Source organism: Cydia pomonella, unplaced genomic scaffold (assembly GCF_033807575.1).
Source record: "Cydia pomonella isolate Wapato2018A unplaced genomic scaffold, ilCydPomo1 PGA_scaffold_65, whole genome shotgun sequence".
Taxonomy (NCBI): domain Eukaryota; kingdom Metazoa; phylum Arthropoda; class Insecta; order Lepidoptera; family Tortricidae; genus Cydia; species Cydia pomonella.
The window spans coordinates 17718-34409 of NW_026907898.1; the positions used below are offsets into that span (position 1 = coordinate 17718).

The 16692-nt window shown below is 34.1% G+C and overlaps 1 protein-coding gene across 1 annotated transcript; it reads left to right on the plus strand.

Moving 5' to 3' along the window:
- The first annotated feature begins 12622 nt into the window (after positions 1-12622).
- Positions 12623-13244, plus strand: LOC133534173 (uncharacterized). Its single transcript, XM_061873255.1, has 2 exons — positions 12623-13174; positions 13218-13244. Exons 1-2 carry the CDS (start codon positions 12623-12625, stop codon positions 13242-13244), a joined length of 579 nt encoding a protein of 192 aa, XP_061729239.1.
- The last annotated feature ends 3448 nt before the right edge of the window (positions 13245-16692 follow it).

Consider the following 16692-nt stretch of genomic DNA (forward strand, 5'->3'; position numbering starts at 1 on the left):
CGTGAGTCATCCTTAAGTCTGTGCCTTTAATGCCTAACCTGTGAAAGAATGACAAAATTGAGAACGAATTTTTGAAATATCACTGAATTTAATAATAATTTCGCTTAAAATTAAACTTTTTCTTCGCAAGTGTGATGAAAATCATTGTGTAACTCGTTTGCAAAATTTCACTCCCCCCCCCCCCCGTTGCACAAATGAATCGGGTATAAAATTAATCAAATTAAATCTTTATAAACATACACAAACAAAATAATTTATTTATATATTGTATTTTAAAAGTAAAACTGACACCTACCAACTTGGTTCCTAAGTTAGTGGCATAAAAAAAAATCTATAACTCCCGAGGGAATTATAGCTTTTTTTTCACAATCCATAAGTCCCCCGGGATCAGTATAGGCCTTTGTCCTTCAGTACACCCTGTATACCTGCATGAAATAAGATCTTTTTCGAGCAAATGTGATTCAAATGTAAATTTTTAATGTGTACAAGACAAATAAGAAACAATTTTGGTAAACTTAACCCCGCTGGGGATGAAAGTTTTTTCGTAAAATAAATTTTATTTTAAGCCAACAATTTGAAACTTCGTGAAAAGATATTTTATTAAAATACAAGAAAAGTAATTACAGCGTTTTTGGAAATTCATCCTCCAAAGTGGTTAAAAGGGAGTTAAAAGATTGTTTTAAAAACAATATTTTTTAATAGAGTTGCTCAAAACGTGCTACTTTACTTAACTATTTAGCGTAAGCAAAAATGGTTTTTGTGAACTAGTGTTTTTTATTTTTGCAACTCTTTTAAATTTATTTCTGACCGTAATCCATACGACCACACCAAAGAGATTGGATGACCAAACACTTTATATATATATTTATTTCACTATTACACGTTTATTATGACCAAAAATATTATTACTACACCATATACATTAAATATTTATTTGTTTTTGTATAAATAAAATGTTATATATTACGATATTTCTCTAAAACATTTTTTTATTACTGGCTGAATGAAACTATCATTGCCACGTTGACTGTGGTGAACAGAAAAAAAGAAAGATTAAAAAGTAAAACCGGCGCCCGCTATTTTCAGTATTTTCACTTCATTTAAAATTTAGTTGTATCAAAATAATTCAACTTAAATTGCAACTGTGAGAGTGTTTTTGTATGAAATGAATTGTTGGGATTATTTTTTGCAATGAAAATCATCGCTGTACGTAGTATATAGTGCTGAATTAACAATATCATTAAAGTCCAAGGGAAAATTTGTTGCTGTAAGGTCTGTAAGTGTAATACTTATGTAACCAATATTTGTTTTATTGCAATTTTTTCGCAAATGCATTAAAAAACGTCGTTTAATGTACGTGAGTAAGTGTCACTATTTACTTGTCCCGTCTCTTTAATTCGCCAATGGCTCATAAAAGAGATGTCGGGAGTCGTAAATAATGACACACTTGCATTTAAATGTACTATATTTTAGTGAGGGACATGAAACTTCGTAAAAATTTACTATATCTGAAAAGCAGAAAAGTGATTCCAGCGGTTTTTTTTTATATTCATTTCCTAAAGCGGTTAAACATGGGTTGAAAGTTTGTATCGAGATCAAATGTTTTTAATACTCAGGACAAAACTTTGTTTACGGAGCACGGAGCACTTATGGGTACACTTCGGTCTAGCAAATCGGTTAAATTTATAGGTCTTTAAGAGGGACTTGGGACTCCGTAGGAAGACATTGTGACAGACGAATAATACGTAGTATCTACATATGAACCCAACTGCTATTTTTTGCTGCACAACGTTCATGAAGAAATAAAAACAACCATTATCAAAATTCACGCGAAAGAAGTCGTGAGCAACAACTTGTAATATATAATTATATATATCATTTCATAGCTGAAACTTTCCCGGCTTTTTATTTCACATTCAAATTGTCTTGCATTTTAATGTAGTGCATTAAAATACCCTTGTTGTTTAAAAAACAGTATCTTAGATGAATATACTTAGTTTGCGAATATCTAATAATACCTAAACGAAACTTTACGTCAAAGGGTATATCTAATAAAATATTATTTCAACAGAATATAAAGGTGTTTCACCTTATAATGAATCATTCGCTTTATACTTAAAATAAAGTAAATTCTCTTTGAGCTGTGGAATGGAACCTTAGAAACGGAAACATGAAACAACAAAGACTTATTTATGTTTGTCGAAATTGTTTTCGATTTTCTGCTTTTAATCGTTTGACCCGTTATATGTCAATCAGTTTAAAATACTTTAATTATTACAGTAATTCGGGAGGTGAGCTGCGAGTGTGAGAGGTGACTTATTACCATGACCAATGACCATAGTAACTCTCTCTTAAAGCATTTTAGGAATTGCAAAAAATTGAGGAGTTGTCTTATACACGTATTCATCTATGTACCTATTCATTAATTACGAATTGCAGTTTCCCGGCCTCATCAATAATAACAATAATGACTGTACAGCTAATCTAACGATCAATAGAAACGTTTATGTATTGCTCTCTATTGATATTAAAATAGCATTTGTACTCGTATACATATAAAAAATTTACTAATAAAAATAAATAAGCGTAGCTATTCTTGAGAGGTTTCTATGCTCCAGAGATCCGCCATTTGACGCGCGTGGGCGATTGGGTGTCTTCCAAAGCCGTGGATATACATATTGTACCCATAGACTACCATCCATGAACTCCGTTTTATATAGCGTATAAGAAGACCGCGTTTAAGAGGCGATGTCATCACGCATTCGTATAGAATAGTGTAGAATAATTTATGTTTTAGTTCAATATTATGAAATAAATAAACCTAAATCGTTGTGTACACAGCGGCGCTAAGAGGCTCGCGTGTCGCGTCTTAATTGTTTGCGAGACACGGTAAACAACATTTTAAGAATATTCACTCCTAAAAAACACTTTTTTCAATATTCATAAAAAAAAAAGAAATAAAAAAAATAACCTTCTTCTTATTATTTAAAGGTTGATACGACACGAAATGCATTTCACGCGCAGCAAAAAGCGCAAGCCATCGGATCGTATCAAAACCAAGCTAGATTATAAAATTTAAATACTGGTCCTGGTTGTAAATGCAAACGCAGCTGAAATTTGTGATCGTGCTCTCGTGCCAGATTAGTAAAGTAACGCCAATGTGTAACAAATGTTATGTATAAATTATGCTCCATCTTGTAAGTAGGTATGTGATCTGCGACTGTACCTCTATCTATAACTGCGTTACAGTGTATCTACTAAATGTTTTAGCTGTAATGAAGCAATTAATCACCTCCGCGCGTTGGTAATACATCAAAGTGCTGTTGTTATCTGCGCACTCAATTAGTTTTTATTTGGAAGGATTGGTACTGCAATAGGTTGTAAGCGTGTGATTAAAGGAATATTTTTTACAGATATTTGGGTATTAGGGTTTGATCTAACATTTTTAACATAAATTAAAAGTAAACTTTCGATTTTCTAGTTGAACACTATCTTATATATAAATAAGACTACTAAATAAGACTGTAAATAAACAAATATCTGTACATTATTATAAGAGTTTTACTTCTTATTAATATATGCATGACCTTTTATAGACACATTAAGTTAGATGGGTGATATTTTTAGAAAAGGTGAAGCTAAAATACTTTTACACGTAGCACATTAAGCAAATGTTTGACATTTTAAGTTCAACGTAGAGGTAACAAACATTTCAGATTTGGTAAGCAATCGCTATACAGTATATACCTACACTTTATACCTTATTCAAAAAGCTTGTATGTTGTAGGTAATAACAATTTCAACATACACCCGAATATAAAATATTGTGTGTGTGAATATAAAAGGTGTTGCCCACGACTTCGTTCGCGTGGATTTTTATATTGGTTCATTTTTGGTACAAGCTTTTATCGCTGACTGTATTTTTCTTTCTACAGGCAACTAATACTCATCGAGACACTTCTAAAAACCCCAAACACAATTAGGTTGCATTTTTTTATCACAGAGTTCCTATGGCCTCCTCCTGTCTCTATCATCACGTCTACTCTATGGTACGATAATATTGCATTGTCACCCGACTTACATATATGTATGCAAATATTCATCTTCATCGGTAACCGGGAAGTGGTTCAAATTTAACTTGCAAGATTTGACCCGTACATACATAGGTACACTGCAAGTTAATAAAAAGCTTGTAAAAACATGTTCTCGATACAAACTTTCAACCTCAAGCTTACACGCTTATGGGAAAATTTGCCTTTTTACGAAGTTTCAAGTTTCTTATTTGAAAAAATATTTTTCAACCCATTGTTAGTGCCCAAAGAGAACGAACTTTCAATAACCCTGAAATTACTTTTCTTATTTTTAATATTGTGTTTTTCTACGTAGTTGCCAGCCCCTGCCTCATAAAAGATTGTGCTCGGCCCCTTTTCAACACTTTAGGAGATGAATTGTCAAAAACGCGGAAGTCAGTTAGCTTGTATTTTAATAAAATATTGTACAAAATTTCAGGTTCCTAGCTTAACATAATAAAATTTGTACCCGGATCGCTTTGTTTGACATAATTATTGAAAGTCATAATGTAATGATAGTCATACAATCATTAGTCATAACTCTGAAACCGTTAACTTTTCAGGAATTTCCTTAGGTTATCCTATAGAAAAGTTAGGTTTGTTTTATGGCAATCCTGAAAAGATACGCGTGTTTGAGAAAAACCTAATTATGGCTAACGAAAATGCTGACAAATAATACATTATGACTTAAAACTTTATGGGAAACAATAGAGACCTAATTGTACCACATACAAAAAATTAACTCTGACGGACGATCAGGTATATTGAACTCGTTGTTAGCCATAGTGAGCGGAGTAGGTGCGAGCAAGATGAAACATTCAATTTTTTTTCGTTTATAATAAAAACAACACCACGCCAAATACTGGTTTTATACCTGCAGTCCTACCACCGGTCGTGCACGAACGTCAGGCCAGACTCAGTAGAAGCGCGCCAACGCACCGCGGCCCTTACGTTTCGTAATCAATAGACGGGTCCACACTGAGCGAGGAAATTTCCTCGCGCGTATGCTCGCTCTGTGTGGACCTGCCTATGTCTCGTGCTAATGACTTCCTGACAAACCCCTTTTTAACCCCCTACGGGATGAGTTATTCAAATCGCTTTTTATTTCTCTTATAAACTATGCAACTTAATGTGCAAAATTTCAACTTCCTAGCTTTTGTAGTTTCAGCGCTGCGTTGATGGTCGTGGGGGAGATATCGCATGGCCGCCGCGTTCCCCGGACTTGACCCTACTACATTATTATTTGAGGGGTAGCCTGAAACAGCGAGTGTACGTAGACGTACCCGAGACAATGGAACAGCTGATAGAGAGGATTGCATTGATTGAATGATTGGATTGGAGGAAGATGTAACGCAATAAGAGAAGACCAGGAGACGAGACTTGCTACGCAGCACCTTGCAGTCCGAGCACCTGCTGTAAAGTTTTTATTGAATTCTAATTCATGAATTTGTCTTGTTTTTTCACTTTAAAGTAACACCCGCCAATATTAAAAAAGTGAACGAATATTCCCATTAAATTCTGATAATTTAAGGGAATTAAAGTAAAAAAGTAAGTAAGTAAGTAAGTAAAAGTGCGCCCGAATTATTATTTGAAAATGACTTGACCCGGACCCTCATTAAACGAGGGTCTTGTATGGACTTGTGTAACTAGTGAAATGCTCTAGTTTGCTCTATGATTATGATGTACCTACATTTTTAGAGAATATTCATTTGAAAATAAATAAAACTAACTAAATTAAATAATACTATTATGAAATGAAATAGTGTGAGACATCAGGCTGTTAAGTCATTTAATAAACTGCAAGCATTTAAATCTATTTCAAAGTATATACTCTACTATCTTAAGGCAAAAATTAAATGCTGTTTGTAAAGAGGTTGCTTTTATAGCTTGGATGAGTTATTTAATACTGATTTAGTTTAGTTACCCCCTTATTCATAAACGTATTCTAAAGCTACGATGCCGCTGATCATCGTTTGTCCCTATCCATCATACCAATACGTCGGAAAGAGACAAATGATGATCAGCAGCATCGTAACTTTAGTATACGTTCATGAATAAGGGGGTTAATGTATAAGTAGTTCATAGATGCCTATTTGATCTCATTATGTATATAGATTTTCTAAACACGATGGCTTTACTTTAATAGTTATACATTTGAAAACAAGCAGAAAGTTTCATAACAACAAATTAATCAAAATTTGAAAACAAGAAGACAGGAACGTAGTTTTAGGATGACTCATGCTAGACTGGACCGGTGCCGGGCCGGAGCTTCCGACCTTCGTTTTCTATGGAAGCACCACGTGATCACCGATCAGCCATCATAGAAAATGACGTGTCGGACGCCTCGGCTCGGGCCCAGCCCGGTCTAGCGTAAGTCATCTTTTATGTAGGTAATCGTTCAACTATAGTCCGTTTTTTTAACATTAGAAAGAAACTAAGCGATTTTGACGTGACTTATTAAAAAACACGTTTGAAAAATAAATATAATATAAATCATTTACGTTATTTTGCTTTCATAAATAATAGTTATTGATTTTTGAAAAAACCTTTTCAATAAAAATACATTTCAAGATTGTTTACCTATTTTCTAGTGCTAAAAATACGAACTATAGCTAGCCTTAAGAGGGGATGAACGCAAAATTATTTTATATTAAGTAAATTGTTGCTCGCTTTAATTCAGGTGGGGTCTATCAGAAAGCTTGTCTCCATTTGTGAAGCTTATGCGGCGGAACATGGGCTGCGGTATAACTCAGGCAAGAGTGAAGTACTTTTCTTTAAGTGTGATAAAGCCAGACCCGCGCGTGTTTTGCCTTTTATGCTGAACGGGTTAGAGCTTAAGGTGGTGACAAAGTTTAACTACTTAGGTCACATAGTCACTGATGAGCTGAATGACGACAATGATATAGAAAAAGAGCACAGGGCACTGGCGGTTAGAGGAAATATGATTGCTCGCAGATTTGCTCGATGCTCCGGACAGGTAAAGATAACGCTTTTTAATGCTTACTGCCAGTCGTTTTATGCCAGCAGTCTGTGGGTGTCATATACTCGGAAGGCCGTCAATGCGTTGCGAGTCCAGTATAATAACATCTTTAGGATGCTGATGCGGTTGCCCCGATTTTGCAGTGCGTCAGGAATGTTTGCTGAAGCGCGCACGGATGGTTTTGAAGCAATCATTCGTAAAAAAGTTGACTCATTGCTCTATCGCGCCCGTAGCAGCTGCAACGGCATCCTAAAGGTGTTAACCTGTAAATTTGACTGCCCTATTTACAATAAATGGAGGACAATAATGCTTGGGCTCTAATAATTATTGATAAGTAATCTTATGTAATGCTAATTGTGTAATCTTAATATATATATAAAATGCTAATGTGCGTAAGTAAAGACACGGTTTTCTCTATCACCACTATTTCCAATCAACTTCCTGTTGGGGTGGTAAATACCCCTTGGTCTCCCGGTGGGAGTAAGGGAGTTTGGTCGCGGTGGGTGGAAGTGGGTGGTTGTGGGTGGCTAAAATGTGAAAAAATATATATCTGTCCTTTTCTAACTCATGGGAACTTTTGGAAAGTTCTAAAAATTTCTGGAATTTCTGGAATAATCTAGAAAACTCCAGAATGTGTACAACTGTAACAATCGATCTAGAATGTTCCAGAAAGTTCTAGAAATTTCTGGAATGATCTAGAAAGTTCCAAAATTGTGTGCGACTGCTAAAATCGACCTAGAATGTTCCAGAAAGGTTTAAAAATTTCTAGAATGATCTAGAAAGTTCCCAAATTGTGTGTGACTGTAACAATCGATCTAGAATGTTCCAGAAAGTTCTAAAAATTTCTAGAATGATCTAAAAAGTTCCAAAATTGTGTGTGACTGCTAAAATCGATCTAGAATGTTCCAGAAAGTTCTAAAAATTTCTAGAATGATCTAGAAAGTTCCCAAATTGTGTGTGACTGCTAAAATCGATCTAGAATGTTCCAAAAAGTTCTAAAAATTTCTAGAATGATCTAAAAAGTTCCAAAATTATGTGTGACTGCTAAAATCGATCTAGAATGTTCCAGAAAGTTCTAAAAATTTCTAGAATGATCTAAAAAGTTCCAAAATTGTGTGTGACTGCTAAAATCGATCTAGAATGTTCCAGAAAGTTCTAAAAATTTCTGGAATGATCTAAAAAGTTCCAAAATTGTGTGTGACTGCTAGAATCGATCTAGAATGTTCCAGAAAGTTCTAAAAATTTCTGGAATGATCTAGAAAGTTCTAGAAATGTTTGGAAAGATCTAGAAAGATTCAAAATTGTTTGCAAGTGTAAAAATCGATATGGAATGCTCTAGATAGTTCTAGAAATGACTAGAATAATCTAGAAGCTTCTAGAAAGTTCCGAAATGTGTGCAACTATTGAAATTAATCCTGACGATCCAGATCGTAATTAAGTACCTCGGAATGTTCTAGAGTTTTCTCATACTAGAAATTTCGATTTCCAACGGTATATAAACCGAAAATCAGTGACTTTTTGTCAGTTGAACCGTGTTTACAGTCGCGAAAAGATCAATTGAAGCCAAGAGTGAACAGTGATTACATAAATTGAAGTGATTTGAACAAATGAAAAAGTAAAAACTATTTGACTATTCTAGAGTGTTCTGATACTAGAAATTTCGATTTCCAACGGTATATAAACCGAAAATCAGTGACTTTTTGTCAGTTGAACCGTGTTTACAGTCGCGAAAAGATCAATTGAAGCCAAGAGTGAACAGTGATAACATAAATTGAAGTGATTTGAACAAATGAAAAAGTAAAAACTATTTGACTATTCTAGAGTGTTCTGATACTAGAAATTTCGATTTCCAACGGTATATAAACCGAAAATCAGTGACTTTTTGTCAGTTGAACCGTGTTTACAGTCGCGAAAAGATCAATTGAAGCCAAGAGTGAACAGTGATTACATAAATTGAAGTGATTTGAACAAATGAAAAAGTAAAAACTATTTGACTATTCTAGAGTGTTCTGATACTAGAAATTTCGATTTTCAACGGTATATAAACCGAAAGTGAGTAACTTTTCGTTAGTTTTATCATTGTAACAACCAAGATATTCGTTTTGATTAATTTTATTACTTTTTTTATATTTACAATGCCAAGGCGAAAAAAAGTATTTACAAAACCCAAAGTGGTTTCAAAAAGAAGAAAAATAGCACGTCAAAATGAAACAGAAGAACAAAAAGAAAAACGTGTTTTAAACATTCGTAAAGGAGTAAAAAGAATTAGAGAAAATTTAACCGAAGAGGAAAGAGCAGTATTAATGAAGAAACCAGATGTCGAGTAAGATCACTCAGAAATCGTCAATCTGCTGATCAACGTGAACTGGAAAATACCAAAAAAAAAGAAAGAATGGCTACTTTACGCCAACGACGAGCTGCTTCATGTAAAGTTGGAAGTTTAGAACTTCAGGCTTTCCATTATGATTGCAAAAAACAATACAGTGAACATCCAAATATTGTCATCGGAAAAATGGATACGATATGCGAGTATTGTCATGCCCGGAAATTTAAAGGCGAAACTGCTGGTATATGCTGCTCGAGTGGTAAAGTCAATTTACCAGCACTAGATGTACCACCACCTCAATTACTCGCATATATGACTGGAGAAACACCAGATTCCAATCATTTTCTACAAAATATACGTCGATACAACTGTTGTTTTCAAATGACTTCATTTGGAGCTTCATTAATATGTCAGGAAGAAAATTTCAGCCCGGTTTTTAAGGTTCAAGGCCAAATTTATCACCGATTAGGCTCTCTTTTGCCGATGTCTAATGAATCTCCAAAATTTCTTCAAATATACTTTGTTGGTAACGATGAACTTGAAACAGACCAACGTTGCTCTAACTTTCAGGGACTGCAACGAGATATTATTCAAAAATTACAACGTCTACTTCATAATCATAATCAACTAATCAATGTGTTCAAGACTTCTCTAGACCAAATGGCTGCAGATAATTATAAGATCGTCATTCGAGCAGATAAAAGACCAGCCGGTCAACACGAACGAAGGTTTAATGCACCTCAAACGAACGAAGTTGCCGTAGTCATTGTTGATAACGAATGTAGTCGTCGTGATATTATTATTCAACGTCGAAGTAATAAATTGCAACGTATTGCTGAAACACATCGTAGTTATGATGCGCTACAATATCCGCTAATTTTTTGGCAAGGTGAGGATGGTTATCATTTCAATATTCAACAAATCAATCCAGCTACAGGTGTCGAAACTAACAAAAAAGTATCAGCTATGCAATTCTATGCTTATCGAATTATGACTAGAAATGGTGAATATAACCATATTTTAAACTGTCGGCAGCTATTTCAGCAGTTTATTGTAGACATGTATGCTAAAATTGAAACGGAAAGATTAGATTTTATTCGCCATAATCAACGAAAGTTGCGTTCGGATGAATACATCCATTTGAAAGATGCAATGATAAATGATGGAAACGTCGATAACATGGGAAAATTGGTCATCTTGCCATCGACATTCACTGGAAGTCCACGTCACATGCATGAATATGCTCAAGATGCAATAACTTATGTTAGGAAACACGGCAGACCAGATTTATTTATAACATTCACATGTAATTCTTCATGGATGGAAATCAAAGAAGAATTACAATATGGTCAGACGGCCAGCGATCGACATGATATTGTTGCCCGAGTTTTCCGTCAAAAACAAATTAAATTTATAGACGCCATTGTGAAAAATCAAATATTTGGTGTTGTTATCTGCTGGATGTTTTCAATTGAATGGCAGAAACGAGGATTGCCACATTCACACAACTTAATTTGGCTCCAAAATAAAATTCAACCGAATCAAATAGATGATATCATCAAAGCTGAATTTCCAAACCCGGAAGAAGATTCTGATCTTTATAGTATAATCGTAAAAAACATGGTTCATGGCCCGTGTGGTGAGCTAAATAGAAATTCTCCGTGTATGAAAGATGGAAAATGTACGAAACGTTATCCAAAGCCATTTTTGAACGAAACAGTTACAGGCGAAGACGGATATCCTAAATATAGACGTCGATCACCAGAACAAGGCGGATTTACAGCTAAAATTAAAATACGAGGTAATGCAGAAATTCAAGTTAATAATCAATGGGTAGTACCATATAATCCACTTTTATCTAAAATGTTCAATGCCCATATCAATGTTGAATACTGCAGTTCTGTTAAATCTATAAAATATGTATGCAAATATATTAACAAAGGCAGTGATATGGCTGTTTTTACGTTAACCAATGAAAACCAGCATGATGAAATAGTACAGTATCAAATGGGTCGTTACATTAATACCAACGAAGCAATTTGGCGAATTTTAAGTTTTCCAATACACGATCGAGATCCACCGGTTCAACATTTATCCGTCCACCTAGAAAATGGACAACGTGTGTTTTTTACAACAGAAACAGCACAAAAAGTTGCGACGGAACCACCAACTCGAACAACTTTAACAGCATTTTTTGAATTATGCCAGAAAGACCAATTTGCTAAGACTTTACTTTACTCAGAAGTACCCAGCTATTATACATGGGATACAACAAGTAAACAATTTAATCCTCGAAAACGTGGAATGCAAGTAGAAGGACATGATGGAGTGTTCAAGAGTAACACAATAGGACGAGTCTACACAGTGCATCCAAAAAACGCTGAATGTTTCTATCTACGCTTATTACTTCACACTATTCGTGGTCCAACGTGTTTTGAAGACCTAAAAACTGTCAATGGTTACATTTGTGAGACATATCGTGAAGCATGTCAAAGATTGGGTCTACTAGAAAACGATAATCATTGGGAGTTAGCTATGAATGAAGCAGCCCAAACGGCAACAGCAAGTCAAATTCGTGAGCTATTTGCAATCATATTAACTACATGTAATCCTTCTAATCCAAATCGACTATGGCTTAAATATCGAGAATATATGAGCGATGACATCTTGGCTGATTTACGACAGCAAAATCCGGACTTAGAAATTAATTTTAATGAAGAAATTTTTAACAAAGCTTTGATATTGATAGAAGATAAATGTTTAGCAATTTCTAACCAAACGTTAATACAACTAGGTGTTCAATCTCCTAAACGAAATCATTTGGATGTTATGAACAGTGAATTTTTAAGAGAAACAAATTATAATATCGACGAATTGAGGCTTTACATCCAACACAACAAACCCTTATTAATTGAGAGTCAAAAACAAGCTTACGACATAATAATGGATTATTATAAAAATCAGCGAAGTGGTATAATATTTTTAGACGCACCTGGTGGCACCGGGAAAACATTTTTGATAAATTTAATTCTAGCTGAAATCCGTGCAAATAAAGAAATCGTTCTCGCCCTAGCATCATCTGGAATAGCGGCAACACTTATGGATGGTGGACGAACGGCACATTCTGGTTTAAAATTACCATTAGATGTAGCTAACTACGAATTCCCGGTATGTGACATCACAAAATCATCGGCACGTGGACAAATATTAAAACAGTGCAAAGCCATTATATGGGATGAAAGCACAATGGCTCATAGAAAATCCCTAGAAGCACTAAACAGAACACTTCAAGATTTACGCGACAACACGAATATAATGGGAGGTGTATTGTTAATACTATCAGGCGATTTCCGTCAAACGCTACCTGTCATTCCGAAATCAACGCCGGCAGATGAAATTAACGCTTGCCTGAAGAAGTCGTTCATATGGGAACAGGTAAAAATAATTAAATTAACAACAAATATGAGACCACAGATTTCAGGAGATGAAAAGGCCCAAGAATTTGCTGAAAAACTTTTACAAATAGGAGAGGGCACTTATCCAATAGACGAAAATACTGGCCAAATCACACTAACTAATGAGTTATGTAATGCTGTTGAAACACCGGAACAACTTATAAATGAAGTGTATCCAAGTATTGCTGAAAATTATACTAATTCAGAATGGTTACGGGAGCGCATTATTCTAGCCACGAAAAACGACATTGTCAATAGCATCAACAACATCATCCAGGAAATGATTCCGGGAGAAGAGAAAATCTACAACTCAATCGATACAATGACTGATGAACAAGAAAGCGTAAATTTTCCTTCTGAATTTTTGAATTCACTAAATGTTCCAGGAATGCCATTGCACTGCCTTAAATTGAAAGTTGGTTCACCAATTATTCTATTACGAAATCTGAACTCGCCAAAATTGTGTAATGGTACGAGACTCTGTATTAAACAGCTACAAAATAACATCATCGAAGCCAGTATAATGACTGGTAAAGAAAAAGGACAAATAGTATTTATACCACGAATACCTTTAATATCAAATGGATTGCCCTTTACGTTTAAACGTTTACAATTCCCGGTGAAGTTGGCTTACAGTATGACCATCAACAAAGCACAGGGCCAAACATTCAAATACTGTGGCGTTGACTTAAAGGAACCATGCTTTGCACATGGTCAATTATACGTTGCATGCTCACGAGCAGGATCACCTCGAAATTTGTTCATCTACAGCCCGGGCAATAAAACAATAAATGTAGTCTATAAGCAAGTATTATAGAAAAATTAAACAAAATGTAAATGTATAATATAACGTGTAATATGTTAATGTATTTATCATATATGTAGTATGTAGAATATCATATGTAAATAATTGTGTGAATAAAACATAAATTTTCCATTTACTAAGGTGTTTTTTATTCTAACTTATGATTATTTCAATTAGTTAATTAATTAAATATACTTTCTATACACCGCATATTTAATGGTCGACTAAGTCTTTCAATATCTAAGATAGAAATCTATATTATCTACGTTAAAAAATGCATCCTCAAATATTTTTTATACCATTAAACATGCGATTTATTTTAACCCGAGCAACGCCGGGTTTTGCAGCTAGTTTAATTCTAATTTTCATTATTTTTATTGTTATTTAATGTTCATTGTATAATTTAATTTTACTTGTTTTTATTTTAAATGTATGTAACAATTTTATGGGCTCTTGGCCTAAACGTTTTTATTATTATTATTATTTAATTGAGATAAAATGTCACTAAAATATCACATGGAAACTAGTTTTTATTTAATGTTATGTGTTATGTCAAGTCAGCTCGATAGAAAAAAAAAACACAAAATACGTCTAATTTTCATTACAAGTTGTACACCATTACATTTTATTTAGTCCTGAGTCATGGGTGTTTTCTATGTATTTAAGTAATAAAGTAAAAATAATTAATTTAAGTATTCAATCTTTTTAATTTAAGATTAGTAGTTAGTTTGTAAAAATGCATTTTTTTTAATGAAATAAACAGATTTTTTTTTATTAATTTATATATTACATTTATCGTTGTTTGAGTACCCGCAACACAAGCCTTCTTGAGCTTACTGTGGGGCTTAGTCAATTTGAGTAAGAATGTCGAATAATATATTTATTTATTTATATTTATTTACACCCCTTATTAAATATTTGTTGGCACAGTACATGTATTATATTTTGTAATGAAAAATACCGAAGGGGTTCGTAACAGGGCACCACACTGTAATACAGTGTAATACTTAAGTGCAACTTGCAAATTATGTGTCCTGGCTAAGAAGGGGATTATGTAATGATTTACGAGCGTACCTGCGTACAAATTAATTTATTTACTTATTTTCATGCATACCTAACTACGTGAGTTCATTCTTATGGCAGGTGTTGCGGCCCTAAAAGGTGAAAAAATTTAACTATATCAAATGTTATCATTAATTGTCTTAAATATTTGTAAGAGTGACTTTTATTTCATTTTATTGTTTGTCTATCTACTTATATTTTGAATTCAAATAGTGAGTCACGAAAAATGAGTATTTTATTGTAAAAAAAGCAACTGAATATGGAAATGAATCTGCAGGGGAACACCCACATTTGAGCCATAATGAAAAATGTCGCTTGACATAATTCCGCACAATGGGTTAGTCAGCGTTTCCCTGCCCACGCATTGCTGGAACGTTGCCGAAACTATACACCAAAATTATGCGAAACATTGTTTGATCGACTCCGATTTCGTGTCGTCATCACTACAGTACATAAAAAACTAGTACCTATCATCGAAAAACATTTTCGATATAAACTTTGTGCGCCGACTTGATTTTTCTTTAAACACTCATCAAGTTGCCCGATTCTAATGAGCCCAAAGCCAATTGGGTTGCGTTGTTTTATTTTAGAATGTCTGTAGTAGGTAAGTAATATTGTGCATCATACAGTTAAAAATACACAGAAGATGAATTACAGTGAAAGGCTAAGTAACAACAGGCGGTCTTATCGCTAAGAAGCGATCTCTTCCAGACAACCTATAGCTACTGCCTTTATGATCATATCAGCTTGATGGTACTTATCACTTTGTAATGTCACAAAATCACCTACATACACCTAGATGTCCTACTTGCATAAGTATGATAAATTCCAGCGTAATCGGAAACCACGAAACGGGATCTCACATTCAAGTATTGGTGCCGGTAAGAGCAGAACAGAGTTTCTAATTAAATTAATCTCCCAAGCATAGGTGCATCGTATTATAACTAAGTTGAAGTATCAAACAATAAAAGCCAATACACAAGGAAAATGCCGTGGAAACCCTCACCCTTCGAATACTGATAGCTAATGCATGCCGACCGTCAAAGTTGTAATAGCTTCGATAAAGTTACAATACATTTACAAGCAATTCGCGGGCTGAATGTGAATCAAATATGAATATAAACTCCCAGGATTTGAGCAAATTGCTAATACATTTTTTTGTTACACAAAACTAAAGTATTTTGAATCTCATGGAATTATTTTTTTGTACAATCATAAAATATATATAATAGTAGGTACCTACATTCTAAAGTCGAAGAGTTCTTTATGCCCAAAAGTGGCTTATGTTACCTACACACACAACGTTTTGTGTCACAGCTGGGAAATAGAAATGAAAATACATGTCAATCACAATAAAATGGACAGATTTGGTGTTGTGTTGTAGCTATTTTCTTACTTTTTGACGTGAAGAGTGAAAAAATTATGTAACTTATTTCTTGTACGTATAGTCATAATTGGGATTAGTTTCAAAACATTTCAAACAGCTAACTCAAATTCTAAAGCTACTCATAATTGAATTATATGACTTGAATTATTGTCCTATGCCCCCTAGATGGGGCAGAGGGCGTCCACAGTGTGCCTTAATTTAATTACATAAGCACAAATAAATGAATTGAATTAAATAAGAATGATTAAATAAAGACTTATTAATAGCTTGATTTACAAACCAATCGAAATAATAACCTTGTGTCAACTATATGACTCGGTGTAGTGCATACTTAACTAAAAATATTGGATACTCCTGTAGGGCTAAGATGATCGGCTTTTTATCATTTGTCACCATAACTGTCACTTTCTAACAAGTATGTAAGTGCGAAAGTGACGCATGCCATGACAAGTGATAATAATGCGACCATGATACCGCGGCTGGTATACTTATACTTATTGCGTGCAAGTCTCATAAAAATTAATTATTCAAAACCCGTTAATTTAAAATTTAAAGACCCGTAATTTTGGTCTAAGAACATATTATTATATTAGGTTATAATAATTCA